This window comes from Haemaphysalis longicornis, unplaced genomic scaffold, assembly GCF_048455015.1.
Source record: "Haemaphysalis longicornis isolate Haplotype H1 unplaced genomic scaffold, Haemaphysalis longicornis Haplotype H1 scaffold_9, whole genome shotgun sequence".
Lineage (NCBI taxonomy): Eukaryota > Metazoa > Arthropoda > Arachnida > Ixodida > Ixodidae > Haemaphysalis > Haemaphysalis longicornis.
The window spans coordinates 37,829,047-37,848,396 of record NW_027526460.1 but is presented as its reverse complement, the minus strand read 5'-3'; the positions used below and the strand labels follow the sequence as shown (position 1 = coordinate 37,848,396).

At 48.5% G+C, this 19,350-nt stretch overlaps 2 protein-coding genes across 4 annotated transcripts in view; one reads left to right on the top strand and one right to left on the bottom strand.

The window, feature by feature from the left end:
* Window positions 1–11,730: 11,730 nt before the first annotated feature.
* On the bottom strand, window positions 11,731–13,790 carry LOC144152402 (guanine nucleotide-binding protein subunit beta-like protein 1). The gene is made up of 3 exons (XM_077683672.1): window positions 13,495–13,790; window positions 13,232–13,376; window positions 11,731–12,495 (listed from the first exon to the last, which is right to left on the bottom strand). Exons 1-3 carry the CDS (start codon window positions 13,624–13,626, stop codon window positions 11,831–11,833), a joined length of 942 nt encoding a protein of 313 aa, XP_077539798.1. The 5' UTR covers window positions 13,627–13,790; the 3' UTR covers window positions 11,731–11,830.
* A 134-nt stretch (window positions 13,791–13,924) lies between these two features.
* Window positions 13,925–19,350, top strand: part of LOC144152401 (uncharacterized) — a 49,260-nt gene continuing 43,834 nt past the window's right edge. For all 3 annotated transcript variants that reach the window (XM_077683670.1, XM_077683671.1, XM_077683669.1), the window contains exons 1-3: window positions 13,925–14,553; window positions 18,509–18,623; window positions 19,026–19,199. In XM_077683670.1, the coding sequence (XP_077539796.1) occupies window positions 14,318–14,553; window positions 18,509–18,623; window positions 19,026–19,199 (525 nt within the window). In that variant the 5' untranslated portion in view covers window positions 13,925–14,317. The remainder of the gene's footprint in view (window positions 14,554–18,508; window positions 18,624–19,025; window positions 19,200–19,350) is intronic.

Below are 19,350 nucleotides of genomic sequence, written 5' to 3'. Positions count from 1 at the left end.
GTGCGAGTCTATGCGTGCGTCTACACAGCGTCCTATTTCAGCCGTATACATAGCATCGCTACCAGTGGGCCGTCCAATGTAGACGTACGTACGTGTGCCGTGTTTGCGGACATATGAGCGGGTTACACGCACTCTGAGAGAGAGAGAGAGATTTAATAGGAGCGGAAGCGGGCATATTCGCCGTCCGGGTCTTCAGTCCTGCCACAGCGGCTCTAGCCCCGACTAACAACGCCTGCCAGCGCCGGGCCCTTGCTGGTGCGATAACTGTCTTTTTTACACTACATTTTACCTCTGCATTTTCATTTCTTCCCTTCAATACAAACCACGTCCTCTTCTTCTTCTTCTTCATATCATCATCATCATCCTCCAAAAGTACGCAGGTGCGGCCGGCTGGAATTCGCCTTTTGCCCTAGAAATAGCTGCGTGTCGGGACAAAAGCACCTAAGCGTGTGGTTTCGGGCGCCGCAAGCTCGAAAGTGGCGTGTGCTCCGTGGTCGAATCATGTGATGTTCGACGAAACGGCCCACAGCAAACATTTTAGGTGTCTTTCTTGGCATGTAATTGTCTTTGCTCGCTTGTTTTCAGCATCGTAAGATTGTAAAATCAATTCCGAGGTGTATGAAGGCACCGAACCCGCATATATGCATGCCACCATGATGGAGATCTATAAACACGATCAAGATCATCAAACACATTGGTTGTCACTTCGGGGTAAATTTAATTCTACATGCAGTATACGTCCACAACATGACGAGCTTGCGAAAACCAAAGCCGTGCTGATATTGCATGCAGTGATTGTTGTCCGACGTCTGATGGTGCAAGCCCGACAAGCGCATCATCATCATCATAACCAGCCTGTCTACGCCCACTGCAGGGCAAAGGCCTCTCCCATTAATCTCCAATTGCCCCGGTCCTGCGCTAACTGCGACCAATTTATCCCCGCAAACTTCTTGATCTCATCTGCCCATCTGACTTTCTGTACCCGCCTGCCATGCTTGCCTTCTCTGGTTATCCACTCTGTTACCATTAATGCAAGGCCGACAAACGCAAAGAGCGCCAACTTATCGTTGTCTATATGGTATGAGCTTACAGCTACGTGGACAGAAGCCCTGGTCGTAGGAGTGTTACGGATAGACCAACAGATCTACGTACGGGATCTACGTACAGCTGGGACTGTTGAGTAACAACCGCAGAAAATTATCCTGCAAACTTCGTTTATTGCACAATTCAACGAGAGAGAGAGAAAAAAAAATGCGCTGTAACTGCTCCTGGTGGGCCGCCAGGCTGGCTGAGTAGCTGAGACCGGCAGCCAGCCGGAGCCACTAAATGCTACCGCGGGCCTGAAAGAGGTGCGCCTGAGTTCATGCTCCCTCCTAAAATTTTTCTTCGTCCGTGCATATCACGCGTTCGCCGTTCGGCGCCGTTGCGGCGCCGTGGCTCACCGACGGAGACGGGCGCGGTGGTGGCGCGGCGCCTCCTCTCTCATTCTGTCTTCTCGGTCTTTTAGAATTCGTTGCCTGGTTTGCGTGTCTGGTAGTTTTGTGTTCGAGCAAACATACGAACCAATAAAGCCAACATTAGCATACACGCGCCATTACCCACAGGTATGAGACCCGGGCCTGATGCGGGCCTGACTCAGGCCCAAGCCCGGCCCGGGCCCGAAGCTCATGGGCCCGAGCCTGGACCGGGCCCGATCGAACAATCCCTTACCCGGCCCGGGACCGTGCAGTGCTCTACCTGGCAGGGATTGGTATTTTAATAAAAGGCAGCCATAGTTAGTATATACCACGTTTTTTTTTTTTTTTTTTTTTTTTTTTTTTCAATTGTCTGCGTAGGAAATTGACCCTGGCTTTCCTTCTGCCTTCATGCAAGTGGGGGTCCATGTTTCTTGGGATGGGGAGCGCTTTCAATTTCTCTCTGGCGGCGCTGCTGAGGTCTTCTTTGCCGACAATTGATTGTACATCTACCCTGGAGCATACTCTTTGCAGAATGGCCCTGCCAGTTCTCGTTTCTTGCAGCCTTTCCTTTTGTGAAAGAAGGGTAGCTTCACAAATTTCTTCAGAAGTGTTTGACATGCCTAGGCTCATGAGTTTTTCATTTGCCGTGTGGTTGGGAAGGCCGTAAGAAAATTATGCTTAACATTAGTGCAGGTAAAATGCCTTCCTTTTGAAGGTTAGAACTTGTTAGCGGTTTTGTGTACACGTGCTGTGTACGCGGCGGTAGCGTGCGCGTGCCTGCACGGGAAGAAACCGGCAAAAGAGTCGCACCAGAAGCTTTCAAAGGGAAGGCGCCACCCGGCGTTCACTCAACCTGGGGCTGGCGCACGGGGCCCTCCGCTCCGTGGATTGAGGAAGGCTGGGAGATGCAACCACCGCCTCCCCCACCGGCACTGCCTCCCATGCCTCATCCTCCGCCCACCCCCCACTTCATTAATTGCAACAAAAAGTTCAGGGAAGCTTGTACTCACGCGCAAGACTTGAATGGCGAAGCTGCTGTAGGTGAGCATTGCCGGAAACATAGTTAAGTTTCAGTAGTAGGGCTATAGGGAGGAAGACACGGCTAGTCGCGCGCATACCTTGATGCGACCACTACCACTTTTCCCCGAAGATCCAAGTAGAAACCCGGCACAACAGAAGGAAATCCTCCGGCGCACCACGCGAGCCCTCATACCCCCGTGTGGTTCAAAACTCGCCGAGAGGAGGTTGCGCTGCGGAGAATATGCGTTGGGATGGCCCTTACGCCGTCTGTGACTGCCGCTTGGACATCGCACTACCGCGGCCCATACGACTCTACCTGCCCATTCTGCGACTCCGCCGTACAGAATGTGAATGTGCAGCATCTGCTGTGGACCTGCCCGGGACTGCATTAGATCCGATTACGGCACCTTCGTGCAACCGGCCTCCACCCTGGCCGCCCTCCAGACCTGCAGCGCTGGGTTCATGGACCGTTTCATCGGCACCTTCTGGACTTTATACGAGAAGCAAACTTGTTCGTGTACCTGTGAACTGTGCACCGTTATGCCGCAGGGCAAACTTTCGAATAAAAAAAAAAAGTAATCGTCGTCATATGTATCGAAGAGGTCGTCCTCGTCTTCGCTGCGAGTGGTGGATGCAAAGTCATCCTCGGTCCTCGGCATTGTAGACTTCCACCAACTCTTCGCCGTCGACTCGAGGCAGCGGTAACGGTATCTGCTAGTCGACTCGGGAAGGAGTGGCCCACTCGTAGCCATGTCTCCAATTATCCATAATGGCTTCTAGAGAATGCGGCGGCCGCGGTGACCTCTCCCAAGCAGGGTGCCTTTTCAGCTGTAGCATTAGCGCTGGAGTTGTTTTTTGTTGTTGTTTTCTTGGTTTTTACATACGCGATAGTGCTTGACAACGGCGCTAAAGTTTGTTTTGGCTACAGCCACTGCTCGAGCCGGGGACTCGGCGGTCGCTGCGAGGTACGCACTCACGAGCGCTCGCCACTTTCTCGCTCCTCGGGGTTTCTGCCATTTTCTTTTCTAATGCCACTGCGCGTTCTGGGGGCGCTCGGCGGTCGCTGCAAGGCACGCGCTCACGAGCGCTCCGCATTTCTTGGTATTTTCCCCGCAACGGCGACCTTACGGCTTGTAGAACAGCTCCGCTGTTAGAAATTCCCCGGACACTCCGGTCTGCCTGCATTTATTGAAGGCGAGTACATAGCGATTATCAAATACTTCTCCACTTCTGCGTCATATGACATATCTGCGCCTTTCTTCACCACCCTTTCTTCGTCTTTTTCTGGTCGTTTCCTGCGTTTCCTGCTTTCCTGGCCTATAGGCGAGGAAGAAAGTTTGATGAACACCAATCACGGTGGTTCTAAAACCAATTCCCGCTTAATATTTGCGTTCGTTTATAGTATTGTAAATGCTAGTGGCGTATGCCGGATCTCATTTCGAGGGAGGGGGGCCGGGCCCCGAAAGAGAGAAAGGGAGAGTGCGAAAGGCGGGAAAATTAAAAAAATAAATAAAAAGAAAAGCGATAGCAAGGGATTCATTCAAGTCAATTCATATAAAGATTAAAAACTTCGGGATGTTCAAATTCTGTAAATAACTGTCCAATTGCTTTGTTGATTTCTTTCCCCAGGGAAATCGCAAAATGGCCGATCAACGTGCGCGGTTAGAGTATACACCGAAGCCGCCAGCGGTTGCAGCGTAGCTGCTACACAAAAATAATTTGCTGTAGTCATTATTTGATGGTAGGCAGAGTCAGTGGCTTCAATGTTAGTGGAGTCAAAATTTTCTGCATGTTCATCCGCCCCCCCCTCCGCCGCCACTGTGCGTACGCCAGTGGTAAGCGCAGTTAAGGCCGCGTTTTTGGTGTAGATAAAGAAATAGCGAGAAATAAAGCGAGTAAGGAAAGCTCCATTCCGTCAACTCACAAACATTCCATAAGGGAGAAGAAAGAAAGAAATTATATTAATAGCTTGGTTGCTATCTGCGAGCTTCGTAAAAGACGCCTGTTCCCGCCACCATGGTCCCAGCCGTAGCATGCACCAAGGCTAACGAAAAGGCAGAATACTCCAGTAGCATTGTAATGGCAACCAGTTTATTGGTATAGGAGCCATGGTAGCGCCAAGTTCCTCATGGCTACAGTTACAGACGGTCGAGAGAGAGAGAGAGAGAGAGAGAGAGAGAGAGAGACAGCTTTATGAACGGGAAGTGTTGTAGTCAGGGGCCCCGGTTATGGAGCTGAGGGCCAACTCTGCTCGTTGAGCCAGCTGTCCCTGGAGTCGAGCGCTTTTATCTGCCACCCACTCCTCCCACTTGCCAAAGGTGGCGTGAGGCATGGGCGAGAGGGCAGGATTGTGGGTTCAAGCCCAGACTGTGCGATATATGTCCGAGCGTTCATCGCAATGTGAACTTCCTACACTCTCCATTTTTCGGAATTAGCGTGTCGTGGCAGGAGTGGCGAGGGAGAGTTATATTGCGTCAGAAGCGTCAGACCGATGGCCAAGGGAGTATTTTTTTTTGTCATCCACGTGGCCGTAACTAAAAGTCATAGACGTTTTGGCTGTGCCAACAACGAAATATTTCGCAAAGTCAGCATACATTCTATTTTACAAACTGTTGTCCACTGCACCATTTCGGGTGCGTCCTACTGTATGGGCAGATTGGGGCATTTTAAGTAAAAAAATTACAAGGAAACTTAGCCCGCTAGCAACTTTCGCGCTCGCAGTGGGTAAAATGAAGCAGAAAAAGGTACGGGAAACCCCGTGAGTGAATTATGGGCCGCTGCCGTGTCATACGGCGTCTCCCCAGCGCGGAGTTCGAACACCGCCACGGGAACATTTGGACCGGTTTTTCGCACGTTCCGGTTCTTGTTGATTCTTTGGGCGAACAAACTGTAAATGGCTGGGCTGGACGCAGACTTCAATTTATGTACCGTAAGTTCAGCCCCCGAACCATCTGCAGGCTTCGCCCCCATACGCGGCTGGGCGCCTGATGGTGTGCGAAGATATTGCTCGCGATGGACTAACTTTCACTTGCCAAATTACAAGTATTACACTGAGCCTCTTACATATTTCTTAGGCACGCAGTAGTATATATGTACATAGTTTCTTGCACAAATTTTGGTAAGGAGGTTTTATTGCTCAGGGAATTTTTTATGTTTTTAAATGAACTTAGTGGTCTGTATATAATTTTACGGCATAATCAATGAACTCAACGCACGCCAAGAAACAAATCCGAAGGAATAATAACGAACAATATTCTATTTGGCGGGAGAGTTTTAACTAACCTGTGTAAAAGCATAGTCTGGAAGTGAGCTCTCTAAACGTGCAAAGAATAAGTGAAGAATGATAACGCATTCGAAATGACGGGTCACAACAGTATAAACGTTTATAGGCACCGAGTTGAAAAAAGAGAGAAGGGGGTGGGGATCTTCTGCGTTGGTCTTGAAGTGATCATCGTGGTTCGTTGGCATGCCAAGTCTGGGTGCCATGACCTGCCGCAGCATGAAGGGCCCGGGTCACCAGGCAACCACGGTTCTCCAGGTCCGCGCTGGTCAGCAGGACCTCCCGCTGCTCCTGTGACGGTGCCGAGTTCCCCGGTAGTTCCTTTACGCTGTTACTCTCAGAAATTCGCGGCTGAATATTTTGGGGTACATCATAAGCCATTGTGAGGCATGTGGAAATAAATTTCTTTGAAGTCTGCGTAGCTGTGTTGCTTCTTCTTTCTTGGGATGTGGAGGCGGGTATTTCTTCATGTAAGCTTCCTGCCGTGATCTAAGATATCCCTGCTTGGTTTGGCAATGAATTGGCTATGTGGCATCCCGGGGAGGAGTGTTGGATCCCGCTAAGACAATGCCCGTAATGGGAGCTAGGCCTCGGTCTGCGGCGCTTGCTTGCCGCTATACTTTATCTTTTAGGGATATATGCAGTGGTGACTGACACAATGCAGATTTTTAGTGCGTTTCAGCGTGCTATAAATGTCTTCAATATTAGTTGAAGCGCCACCGTGAAAATTCGCCTTTTTTGAGAGATTCCAGCAGGCTGCTTGCAAGTTTGTGAGCACTGTGATATGCTCCTGGGTTTCCGGGGTTGGGGCGATGGCAAGCGCAACCGCTAGCTGGTTAAAAAAAGGGACTGCACGAAAGCTTCAAAACTTCTCTGAAAGGCAAGTATTCCAACAATTACGTTTACTGGAGATTCCACGGAAGGACGCCACTAACGCCGATTTTCAACGCAACCGGTAGCTCCAAGTGGCTTTGTCGTTCGTCGAATGGCCTGGGCAATTAAAATGAGTTGGATTGGCGTGTATACACCTATGATGTTGCGCGCAGTGAGAACTTTCCGGTGTCTTTCTTTGTGCGGACTCTCGCCGGGAAAGATGTTTTACGTTTCCAGTTATGTGCATCTAGGTCAAGCGACTATTTCAGCTGCAGCGCTTTGCTGGCTTTAGTGCAATGCCACAAGAACAGACTTCACTCGAGCGCGCATCCAGCTGCCACGCAGCTGCAGATAGGTGTGTAAATGTTTTCCTTGTTGAACCGCCCGCACAGCTTTTCCCAAAGTGCGGTGTACTGAACTCAGTCATTGTTTTGTATCAAGCTGCACCCTTTTCGTTGCGGCGGGTCAAAGAGCCCAATGGCAATTAGTTATGTATAAAAAAAAAAAAAAACAACGCGGGAACAATTCGAACACAAGAACGGCAAGACTTTTCTGACAAAGTATGCGTACTTAGAGGGCTATTTACTTTTGCTCAGTTGTCGAAACCCCCTGCCAAACTAGCAGCGCATTTAGAATTTGCACAATTCCCACGGCCACGCCAACTGGGCGTAGAGAAAAAAACGGGGGGTTGAACACTCACTCTGTTCCATCAAGCTTTTATTGGAAATGCAATGCTCGACTTTGCCATGATTTTTAGGCGGATTAGCAGAACAGCATTGGTTCACAGTGACTTGAGGCTAAAAAAATGGAGGTCCTAGTTTGATTCCCAAGCTTGTAAATCAATAAATACGTGCACTAAGAAGCTCATTTTTTGTGTGTTGGCTCATGTGGTCACATTGCTTAGGAAAACGTGCCAAAGAATTGTTTCTGCCACCACCTGCAAAATTTTGTATTTGCCACATGTCCTCATTAGTAAATCAGTTAATACATGCACTAGCAGCTGTATTTTTAGTTTGTGTCATGGGCTTATGGGGCCATAAAATGTAAGAAAACACACAGAAAACGTGGTTTTGCTTGAAATAAAACATACGCACTGTCTAGAGTGCTGTCCGACGGCTCTTTAGCGGGGCCTTGCAGTGCCGTCCGACGGCGCTGCAAGCGTGCACGTGCTCCCTAATTTTAGGGACCTTAGTGCTCCCGTACCGTGCGGCCATCCGGGCAGTCCGGCACTTGAGCAGCGGAGCTTTCAGCACACGGCCAGCATCGCGTCTTCGAGCTTCAATCGTCTTAAGATACCTACACGAAAGAAAATAAGTTTCTTACGACGCACTAGCCTGCTCAAGATAGGACGCAATAACGAAGTCGAAAAAACCCAAGCAGACACTTTTCAACATCTTCTATCGCAGGAAAAAATACAAACCTTTGCTTTCACAACACAACCTGTAACTGAGACCGCAAAGTTCGCTTCTTTCCACAGACGCAGAAGTTCTGGCATCTTCGAACTCTACGCTGAAACTCTATGGGTGTTCACTACTCGCCGATAGAGGTACGACAAGCTGCAAGTCAGCCTACCGTCCCGCTATGCATCCTACTATGACTTGATTTGACAAGTCAAAGTAGTTTCTGCGCACTGTTGAGGCCCACGCTGTTTGTCGATTGGTACATGTGTACGCTGAAGCCACTTACTAAAGAGCACGGGACGCTGCTTGCCGGCCCAGCGCGCCCGCCTTGGCGGGCCGGGCCAACTTGACTGGGCGGCGCCTCGCCGCCGTTTGGCTGCAGTGAACTAGAATAGTTCACTATAGTTTGACACGTGACTCTGCAGCCGTGATTAACTATCCGATTTCGGATTTTGCGATGTGATCAGCGACAAGGGACTAGCGATCGGCTCCGCCATCGCAAAGCGACGAAAAGCGAAGGCCGCCTCATTGCTTTGCGAGGTGATGCGGCGCGCTAATTAAGTCGCCAACATTGCACCTTCGTTTCGGCTTGCTTGCTCACAGGGATACAATAACACAACGGTTTATATAAGCACTCACGAGCGTCTGATGTTGAGCTGGCTAATGCGTCATGACGAACTTCTTTTCTTTCGTGCTGGCCGTGTGCCGAGAGCTCTGTACAGGAGCCGCTCAAGCGCCGGACCGGCCGGACGGCTCCGGCAACGTTAAAGTATCTATAAACGTTGGGCACGGGAGCATACGCCTGCGGCCCCGTCGGACGGCACTCCAGACACTGCGTAAAAAATAATCAGGGCTGAGGCGGTTCCCCCCAATGCCCCCCAAAATTAGGAGGCATTTGACAAACGCTTTGGAATTTTTGGAGCCCTTCAGCAGTTGCAGCGTCTACAATGTCCCCACAACGGCCCATCAGCTGTACCGCCAAGTAGTCTCACAAGGGACACATGAAGGAAACAGAAGCCTGGCCACCGGTCCATTGGGTGAAATGTGAAGGAAGTCACATGTTTTTTCCAAGCTCATCCGAGGCCACTAGCAACCGACGTTGCTGGCAACCGCGTCCCACGCGCGTCCTAGCAAATAGAGTTTAATTTCATTAGTATGAAACTATGCTATAGCAACGGCGCCGAAGGCCGGCCCAACGGGTCCCTACGACACTGCGCGGCACAGCCGGTAGCCGTTATGGTCGGCAGGCAAAGACAAAGTGCTCAAACGATCATGGAGAAATAATTATTATTTGTATGATTCTTTATTTAGAAGGGGCGACTCAAGGTCTCGTCAGGGACGGGGAAGGCGGTAACAGAGGTGAGAGCGTCTACATCGTCGTGTGTATCCCCGTGGTACTTGCGAAATTCCACAAGGACATGACAGTCTCTTTTGGGTGCTTCCGGCCCTGTGGAGGCGATGCCCACTCCTGGTCCCTGGAGGGTCTTGATGTTCGGCGGAAGATGGGCTCTTCTCTCCGCGACGAGCCCCGAGCACTTCCACAACATGTGCTGCATTGTGGACCTCGTTGGCGCGTGACCCGGATCGCCCACCGATCGAAGACGCCGACAAAACCGGTCATCCGACCGGTATATTTTCTGGTTGCTATACATTCTGGTTGTCATATGACAGCAGCCAGAATGAGCATTACGTTGCCTGGAAAAACACTCGCCCGTGTCAGTGGCGTACGCAGGATCTTGCTTCTAGGTCGGGGGGGGGGGGGGGGGGGGGCACTTAAAAAATTTAGAATATAATAGCAAGCAAAAATTACCACATAAAATTAATAATTAATTACAAAAACAAAATGGCTTGTGGTGGATCCAGCCTTGAAAATCACTCCGTCCCAAAAATTGCGCACGCCAGTGTGCCCCACCTTCCCCAGTTTCTGGCCCTCCAACAACAAAAGACGCCTTGTTGGTGCTGTGGTTCCTCCTGAAGCATGAGCTGTCAGCACCTTCAAGAAGTTACACCAGCCCAGTGTTCGTATGACACGAGCCCACTCTCATAAAAGGAAAGAAGTGCTTACCACCAAAGACCTAGCGAACTTAGCATTCGTACCTGACATTACATGACAGTGGTTCACTCAGCCCCATCAGGCTGCCATAACTCTACAGGGCACCCAAGAGGTACAACCTGTTTCACCTCAATGAGCATACCTCTCCTTTGTGTGAGGAAGGTTGACCCTGCTTTTTAACTGGCCACTTTTATGTGACCAGGAAGGAAGTGGTCAGCTGTTACGTACTAGTTCTTACTCATCATGTGAAATTAGCAAATATGCTACCACAAGTGGCCTTTGCAAATTAATGAAGGGCGGGATTGTTCGTGTTAGGTGGGCCATATGAATGTGCTATTCGAGGTCACCTTTGACTGGGGCCACCCTGGATATGACGACTCCGCCATGACAAGACGAAGTCATATCCAGCACCATGACATGCCCGGAATAAAACGCTCCCCATGTCCCTTCCCTCTAAACAAGCCTTAGGCTTTCATAGTTCAATAGAAGCCCATCCATTCATCTTTCCAATATAGCTGAGTATAAGTGGAACAGGTATAAGAGAAAAAAATAACATTACCACACCGATATTGGTAGGAGGAATGTATTGAAAATATGGTTCCAAAGGTTTCACCAGTTGTCTTACCTGGAAGTGTGTGTCGGATCATTGCTTTGCGGGAGTTACGAAACCTTCTGGGTGAGGAGGGCTTGGCAGTACCAGTAATGCTTTTTTTTGCTTCCAAGGCAAGGTAAAAGGTTATGGTTTTTAGTGGCTATGACAGCTACAAACAATACTAACACTGAAATTGTCGTTACATGGCCACAAGAAGAAACTAAGCATGGTTTTAGGCCCCAACTTATAGAAATGAAGAAACTGAGGCAGCACGCTGTTTAAATTTTGTTTTCAATGAAGCATATTTTTACCAGCCAGTATGGGTAACGTGCCAATTTTCCCCAAGCACCTAAGTGGGAAAGGGAAGCAAGGGTGGAGGATGCGTAACTGAGCACAAACATGGCTTGTACGTGCGTAGACGTGCTGCATAGAGACTCAACACATTTGCTGTTTTGTGTTCTTTCTGGCTGCACTCGATACACATCTGGCATGCATAAAAAAACGATATATTTTTTGTACAGCAGTGTTCTCAGCAAAACAATAGATACTGTGACACAGGTTCTGCCACGCACATATATTTTTGTGTGTGTGAGCTTCACATCATTGGCGGCACCATTTAGCCCAGCAAGGGAGGCAGCCTGCCAGCATGACCTCATTCTCTTCAGGCATTTCTTTTTTCTGTGCTCCTCACCAGTAATCATTCCCACCGACTTTCCAGTGCTTCCCTTCTTGTTGCACTTGAGAAGTTGTTCGTTCAGCAGCTGTGCTTACTTCACAGGTCAACGACCTCATGCAAAGTTTCACTTCTCTTTGTATACACTGAGCGGCGTTGTGCTTCTGAGCACGAGGACGTGGGTTTGATTCCCGGCCGCGGCGGCTGCTTTTCTGGTGGAGGAAAAAAAGCAAAAACGCCCATGTGTACGAGATTTCAGTGCATGTTAAAGATCCCCAGCTGGTCAAAATTGATTTCGAGCCCTCCACTACGGCGCGCCTCATCGCCTGCATTGTGTCAGCACGTTAAACCCCACAATCAATCAAATCAATTGTTTACACTGAGCATATTATGCTTTGTTGGAAACATAAACTGCATTGTAATTTAACACATCTTGTATTTGTCACCGGCCATAAGCAACAAAAAAGCTACAGCCACGTGCATCAGTTGTACAGTGACCACAAGGTCACCGTCCTGTCCTTACTGCCAGCAGCAAGGAGCGGGCCCACTTTGCACACACTGTCCTTGGAGAACCGCACGGTTTGCACAGACTCTTTGTGAACGTCTAACACGGCCAGTGGCTTCAGGGTTTTCCAGCTAAACACCCGCACCCTTCCGTCCACACCACCGGAGGCAACAATCTTGCCATCTGGACGAACGTGCACGGAACAAAAGCCTTCGTTGATGACTGGCACCCTCCGCTTCTCCAAGAGCCCTTCCTCATGTCGCTCGAACACACACAGTTCCTTCGTCATGGAGCCACAGATGCCTCTGCCAACTTCATTCGCGTCATGAAAGTCCATGCACATGATGGGCTCTGTGTACAGGGTTAATGTGGTAATGGGGATGCCGCCGCTCCGGAGGTCGTACGCAATGATGCTGCCATTTTCATATGCGGTAAGAACAGTGTTGCAGTCGTCGCATAACCTTGTGCACATTGCCATGCCCGGCCGCTCCTTCGGCTCTTGTGTGGACGCAGCGGCCTTTAGAGTTTCCAAGTCCCACACTGTGACCTTCCAATCTTCCTCAGACGGAGCAGCAAGTAGGGCTGAAGAAGTACTTGGAATGTGGCATTGACAGAAGCCTTTTGCGTTTGTCACGATGGTACCTGCAGAGCAGAGGAAAAACAAATGTCAGGGTGATACTCATTGCTCTTTAAGGCTGTAACGGTGGTGTCTATAAGTGTACATAGCCGCACACTTGACTGTTTCAAAACACAATGCCGTTTAAAGTTAAGGAAAAGTGAAACCGACTGAAAAAAAAAAAGGGTGGAATTCTGGGTCTAACATGCTGACGAGAATTTTCGCCTCGGAGACACACTTCAGAGAAGGGCACCAGGTAAGAGATGCATCTTGGAATCAAGGATATGAGCCTTTGCCCCCTTTCCAGCACACCCCAGCCCTCCTTGGATTGAAATAAAGTATTGTTATTGTTAACTCTAGATCCTAGTTGCTGCAACTTGAGATCTAAAATGCAATATTGAGTTCATTCTGAACGCAGCCAGCCCCTAACTCAATTTTTTTTTTGTACTTTCGCTCGCACCCGCCGCGGTGGCTCAGTGGCTAAGGCGTTGCGCTGCTGAGCACGAGGTCGCGGGTTCGATTCCCGGCCGCGGCGGCCGCTTTTCTGATGGAGGCGAAAAGCAAAAACGCCCGTGTGTACGAGATTTCGGCGCACGATAAAGATCCCCAGTTGGTCGAAATTAATCCGGAGCCCTCCACTATGGCGCGCCTCATCGCCTGCGTTGCGTTGGCGCGTTAAACCCCACAATCAATCAAGTACTTTCGCTCGCTTTGAAACGTTCACCTAAACTGGATAAACTGGTCGCCCTAAACAACACGTACCCGATGGCTTCCATTCGTTGTCGTTCAGTGTCCAAGTTACCACCGTTCCGTCACGACCTTGGGTCAACAAAGTGTTTTGGGCATGGTCGATCCACAAGATGCCTTTTCTCCCGTGCCCCGTAAGCGTGTGCCTCTTTCTAAACGTCTGAAACAGACAAGTAGAGGAAGAACGTATTCTCTTTGAGCAAGCAATGGAACGTGAACAGAAAGACAGCGCCTTTAAAAGTGATACGACAACCTAGTGAAATGATTGGCGTACAGACCTCAAGATCCCACGCAAATATTTCGCCGTCAGAAGACCCAGAGAAGAGAAGATCGCCGAAAAACTCGACTGTTGTTATGGGACCGTGGTGGCCCCGCAAGGTGAAGATGGGGTCAGGCGACTTATTAGACATTTTAACCACGATAAAACACGTTTCAAATTATTCCACATTCAAACAGCTTCTGATCAGTTTGATTTGCCACGCTATCACGGCTGAGGCATTGGGACACCACGTGAAAATTGACGAAAAACAGCGGTTTCCAAACGCGGCCCAAGCAGACCATTCGCGCCTTAACATGGCCTCTCTTGTCAATCCTCAGTCCCGAATTATATTTATTAAACTGACCTAACGTAATTACTATGTAAACATTTAGGACGTTATTATTTTTGCTTTTTACGTTTTATCATATAGTTATAATAAATAAATACAATAAAAACTTGTTTGGTTTACGAAACCTTCATTGCTACACTTACGAATACGAGGCCTAAGTGTTTACAGAGACAAAACACAAATTAAACGTTCAGCGCGCCTGATGTCTCGCGTGCCGCGCTTGTGTAGTTGCCAGCGGCAACAGACAATAACATTTCTCAACCAAAAATGTGACAGCGTCTGCCGTTACTCCTTCGCTGTCACCTCGCCGCCCGTGCCGCAGCCTACTCCGTAAGCATCCGGTGCGTTCGCCCGCGCGCGATGTCCAGCCGTCGCCGCGTCCTCGCCTGCCCAAACGGTTTCAAGTGGTCGTAATCGGGCGCAACTGTGCTTTCTCCCCCTTTCCTTTCTCGACTCTTGATGAATTCTTCGTGGGAGGTCGTTCGCGCGAACCATGAAGAAGTTTTTCCAGAAGAAAATACTCAAATCGTCCTCCGCCAAGAAGCAGAGCACAGCTAGTTTGAGTTCGCACGATGGACATACGGACGAACTGCACGGATACTCCATCGACCTCGCCAGGACGGACTCGAGTTTCACGAAGCTCCATAAGGCGTGCTGGCTGGGCGACGAAGACCGCGCCAAGTCTGCCGCCAAGAAAGTTGACGTCAGTTTTCAAGACAATGAGAGCAGGTAAGTGGGTTTCGCTCTTCGCGTATGATTGCGTCGGGGGTGCTAACCCGTCGCGCTTTTGAGCGGAAACGCGGCGGCGGGGGAGAACGGTTCTCCAAATTTGGTGCGTCCACGGTCAAGCAACTCCTTCGTGACTGCTGCGCCGGGGGTGGCTGCTTGGCGTGCCTGAACCGCGTGCGAAATGTGCGAAGCGAGCTCGTGGGCGGACGGTAATCGTGAAGGGGTCACCGCTCCTCCCTTGCGAACACAGCGCGTGGGCGCGAGCGCATTGTTTCGCCGCCGCCGTCTCCTCTGGCTGGATCCTTGGTCGCGCGGGCGGAAGCCGAATGTTTTCCGACAGTGCCCGCGCCTCCGATGCATCTGATACGGGATGGACGACTGGTCTTATCGCCAGCATTGGTTTTGGCCCGGCGTTCAGAGCTCTCACGCTGTGCGTACTTTTCTTCAGTTACTTCGTCCACTGCCTGTTGTAAGTAGTCGTGACACTCCCGTTGCGCGACATCTGCCCCTTTAACGCCGACCGCCAGCTGCGCTGATGACAGGGGATCGACGTTAGCGGTTGTTTAGCTTTGTTAACCGAAGTCGTTGAAAGGTCAAATATACGCGTGTAGTAACCGAAACCTCCGACGCCAAGCGCTTCGCTTGCTGACATTGATATAAACGGTTTGTAGAGTGTTTTAAAAGCAAGATAAATTTGGTTAGCGTATAGAATGAAGCGTTAGTGTTGTAACTGTTACGGCTAGCGAGTCATTTCAGACTTGACAGCGCCCACCCGCCTCTAACTCAGCTTTGTCATGGTTTCACTTTGACATCTAAATGAAAGTGCTCGTCCCGGAAACTACAACAGCTGAAAGGTGATCTGAGTAAATTTTACACCGGCATCATTTCTAGTGAGAAAGGATGATTGCTCTTTGTCATGTGCCCAATCTCATGCTACATAAAGAACAAATTATCAATTGAATACAAACCAGCGCTTTACTCGTTCTGTTGACAGAAGCTGATATGAAAGATAATGCTGCATTCAGATCGCAGATTGGCAGCGGAGAGCTTTCAGACTTCTGGCAAACGGTGTTCTCATTATTCAGCGACTTCTGACGTAATATGTCTTTGTACTTACTTTCATGTCACTCTGGAAATACGTACAGATACACAGGCCTTACTCTTCTTTGTTTCAAAAGCAATACAATGGATGGCGCTACTTTTTATGTCCATCACAACAAAGCACTGCAAGTGTGAGCTCTTTCTGTAGCATTCAGGTCTTTTTCGTGTGAAATTATGAGCTCGAGAGACACGTTGACCCTAGTGGTGACATTTTCTATGTATAATTTTCGTACAAACTTGTGTGTGCAAACAGTGTTGAAGGATAACACTTGCATCATGTATGCAAGGAATCCAAAGCCACAATTAGGTCAGCTTACCTTTGGGGACTTTGGCTGATTTCAAGCCAATTTGGGGTTATGCCATTCAAACATTTGCATCACCCAGGTTGAGAATGTTGTAGCAAACTGACCTAGTCAAAGTTTGCAAGGGAGGACCTTGAGGCAGCAGGTATTTCATGTGATCAAATTATACCCCTGCTACACTGGGTTCTAAATGTCATTTGAACCAAATGTCATTTGGCTCAAATGCCAAGTTGTGCTGCTACACTAGGTTTTTAAATGCCATTTGGCTCAAATGACATTTGAGCCAAATGAGCACCCAGATAGACATTTAAAATTTCAAATGCCGTTTCCAGCACTCTCGGACGCAGCGTCTTCGATCGGCAATAAAAAATATAATACTTCCGTACGTAAAACAAACAAAATATTGTTGTTTGTGAAACTTTGTCCACTGTTTATTTACTTAAAATACGAAATCAACATATTTAATTTTCATACTCTCAAAACCAGTGGGTCAGTTGCAAAAAACACAAACAAAAACAACGCAAGACAGCCATATTTAGAGTCAAAACTGGTGTCTCTTCTAATTTGATATCATTTTACTGCCTCGGACTGCTCCTAAGTTTGATTGTTGTATTAGTGTACGAAAACGGAACGGGGCAACAACAGCGCCACTACAGCACAGCGAACAGTTGTGAAAGCTTTCAAATGCCATCGAAATTGTAGTGTAGCACGGCGGATTCTGAATGGCATTTGAAGCAACCCATTTGAGTCAAATGACATTTGGTTCAAATGACATTTGGACCCCAGTGTAGCAGGGGTATTAATCATCTAACCCCTGCTACACTGGGGTCTAAATGTCATTTGAACCAAATGTCATTTGGCTCAAATGCCAAGTTGTGCTGCTACACTAGGTTTTTAAATGCCATTTGGCTCAAATGACATTTGAGCCAAATGAGCACCGAGAGAGACATTTAAGATTTCAAATGCCATTTCCAGCACTCTCGGACGCAGATTCTTCGATCGGCAATAAAAAATATAATACTTCCGTACGTAAAACAAACAAAATATTGTTGTTTGTGAAACTTTGTTCACTGTTTATTTACTTACAATACGAAATCAACATATTTAATTTTCATACTCTCAAAACCAGTGGGTCAGTTGCAAAAAACAAACAAAAACAACGCAAGACAGCCATATTTAGAGTCAAAACTGGTGTCTCTTCTAATTTGATATCATTTTACTGCCTCGGACTGCTCCTAAGTTTGATTGTTGTATTAGTGTACGAAAACGGAACGGGGCAACAACAGCGCCACTACAGCACAGCGAACAGTTGTGAAAGCTTTCAAATGCCATCGAAATTGTAGTGTAGCACGGCGGATTCTGAATGGCATTTGAAGCAACCCATTTGAGTCAAATGACATTTGGTTCAAATGACATTTGGACCCCAGTGTAGCAGGGGTATAAAATATCTGCTTTGCAACTCGAAACAAGGGCTGTAAATGTCCGATAATCCTGCGTAAGGCTCTAGGTGATGCTTTGTACATTCAGAGAAACATGTCAGTGTGCCTCAGTTTGTTATTATTTTTTCCTCCACATGCATGCAGACTTTACGTGATTATCTTTAAACCAATTTTTGAAACGGGATATATTGAGTTGGAATTTAATTGAGGAGTTGCTCGACATTTTTCATCATTCGATATGCAAAGCGCACAGTTTATATATACAAAAGAATGTCTAGATGGTTTCTGCATAAGCAGGGATTTGAAATACACGAGTTTTTATATACTCGTGTATATAAAAACTCGTGTATGATAAAAACTGCCATCCCTTGGGGTATGGGGTGCTGATTGTGCCGGGCAGATCTTGCAGAATGATTTGCAATAACTGGCAGATATTGTATGAAAAACTGCATAAAAGACGGGACGTATAATCCTGTCATTTGTTTTTCACCATCTATCCTTTATGCAGTTTTTTTTTTTTTGTAAATATGCAACGCCAACTAGCCCAACAAGATAAGCTTTAAAGAAACTAGGTTGGTAAGTGCATTTACAAAGCTTCCTCGAAAGTTGAACCACAGCGCAAACGAGGAGACAAAGTACGATAGCAAGAGGATACACGAAGAGCTGACTTAGAACTGGATTTTATTTTCTCGAATGGCACCAAATATAAACGAAATTGAAGAAAACAAAACATGAAAAAAACTGCATGACAAAGTTCAGTTGTAAGTCAGCGCTTCGTATGTCCTCTTGCGATCGTCCTTTGTCTCGTCGTTTGCGCTGTGGTTCAACATGCATCACCAACTCGCCCAAGTTCTCACGTTCCTCGAAAGGCTGTGCTTGTTTAAATGTGTGTGTTTGAGGACACCTTGCTCCACAAAGCAGTTAGTAACAGGTTGTGCTTCGACTATGGGGTCTTGTTTCTTTTCTTTTTTTTTCCGAGTGGACCCCAAACACGTCCACGATTGAAAACCAGTGCTCTACAGTTTGTTCTTTCTCATGCTGCTTGGTCCTTCCTTGCACTGCCAGGCATGTTGTGAGGGCTAATCAGTCGTGACCTTTGACCTCCCTTGCCAGGAGCCCGCTCCACCTGGCCGCGGCAAGGGGTCACCTGAGCATTGTCCAGTTCCTGCTGAGGGCTCAGGCACGGGTCGATGCCCTCGACTCTGAGGGGAAGACGCCACTCATGAAGGTGAGCGCACGTTCCCTAACTGCGGCGAATCTGGCCATAAAGTTGCGCAAGTACGTCAGAAGACCCACGGCAGAAGGACCCGGTCAAGCTAAGCCGAGTAGACTGGCTGCTGTGTTGTCGCCGCTGATTTCGCTGAGTCAGGGTGGTGGATTGTGCGAGGGAAATTGCACTTTCGACACACTTCTTTCAGGAAAAAGGGCGCATAAATAGCACGAGGAGGTTCAGAACACCAGCTGCGAGCTCGGGGGAAAATTCTGAGTTGCACCTGTTTCGAGAATGTCATTTTGCATTCATTTGCCTCAGTGTGCAAAACTCTTGAGCTGTAAAAAGGAGTCCCAGATGAGAGAAGTGAGCATTCTGGTCACTTTTTCATTGGTGCCCCCTGTTCCCCTTTCGCCTCAGGCTGTGGAGGGCCACCACTTGGAGGTGGCCCGGTGCCTGCTGGAACAGAGGGCCAACCCCGATGTTCCTGACCAGAACCTGGACACGGCACTGCACCTGGCCCTCACCACGGGACGGCCCGAGATGGCCATGCTCTTAGTGCAGTTTGAGGCCGACGTGTCAGCGAGAAACAAGGTGGGGGCTCCCGCTGCTTTTTTGTGTCCTTTTCTAAACAGCATGGTGTTACCTTGGCTTGGTCCCCATAGATCTTCGTTGTGGAGTTTTGTTGTCATGTCCATCCCTGACTTCTAGTGGCAAGCATGCGAAAAAGTCGGATAACGTCTAG

What these genes read in the sequence shown, in the direction of transcription:
- LOC144152402 (XM_077683672.1), bottom strand. Translation starts at nt 13,626, where the DNA reads ATGTCTAATAAGTCGCCTGACCCCATCTTCACCTTGCGGGGCCACCAC. An exon ending in TATTTGCGTGGGATCTTGAG is followed by an intron (nt 13,377 to 13,494) that starts GTCTGTACGCCA and finishes TGTCTGTTTCAG; the next exon opens with ACGTTTAGAAAGAGGCACAC. An exon ending in CAACGAATGGAAGCCATCGG is followed by an intron (nt 12,496 to 13,231) that starts GTACGTGTTGTT and finishes TCTGCTCTGCAG; the next exon opens with GTACCATCGTGACAAACGCA.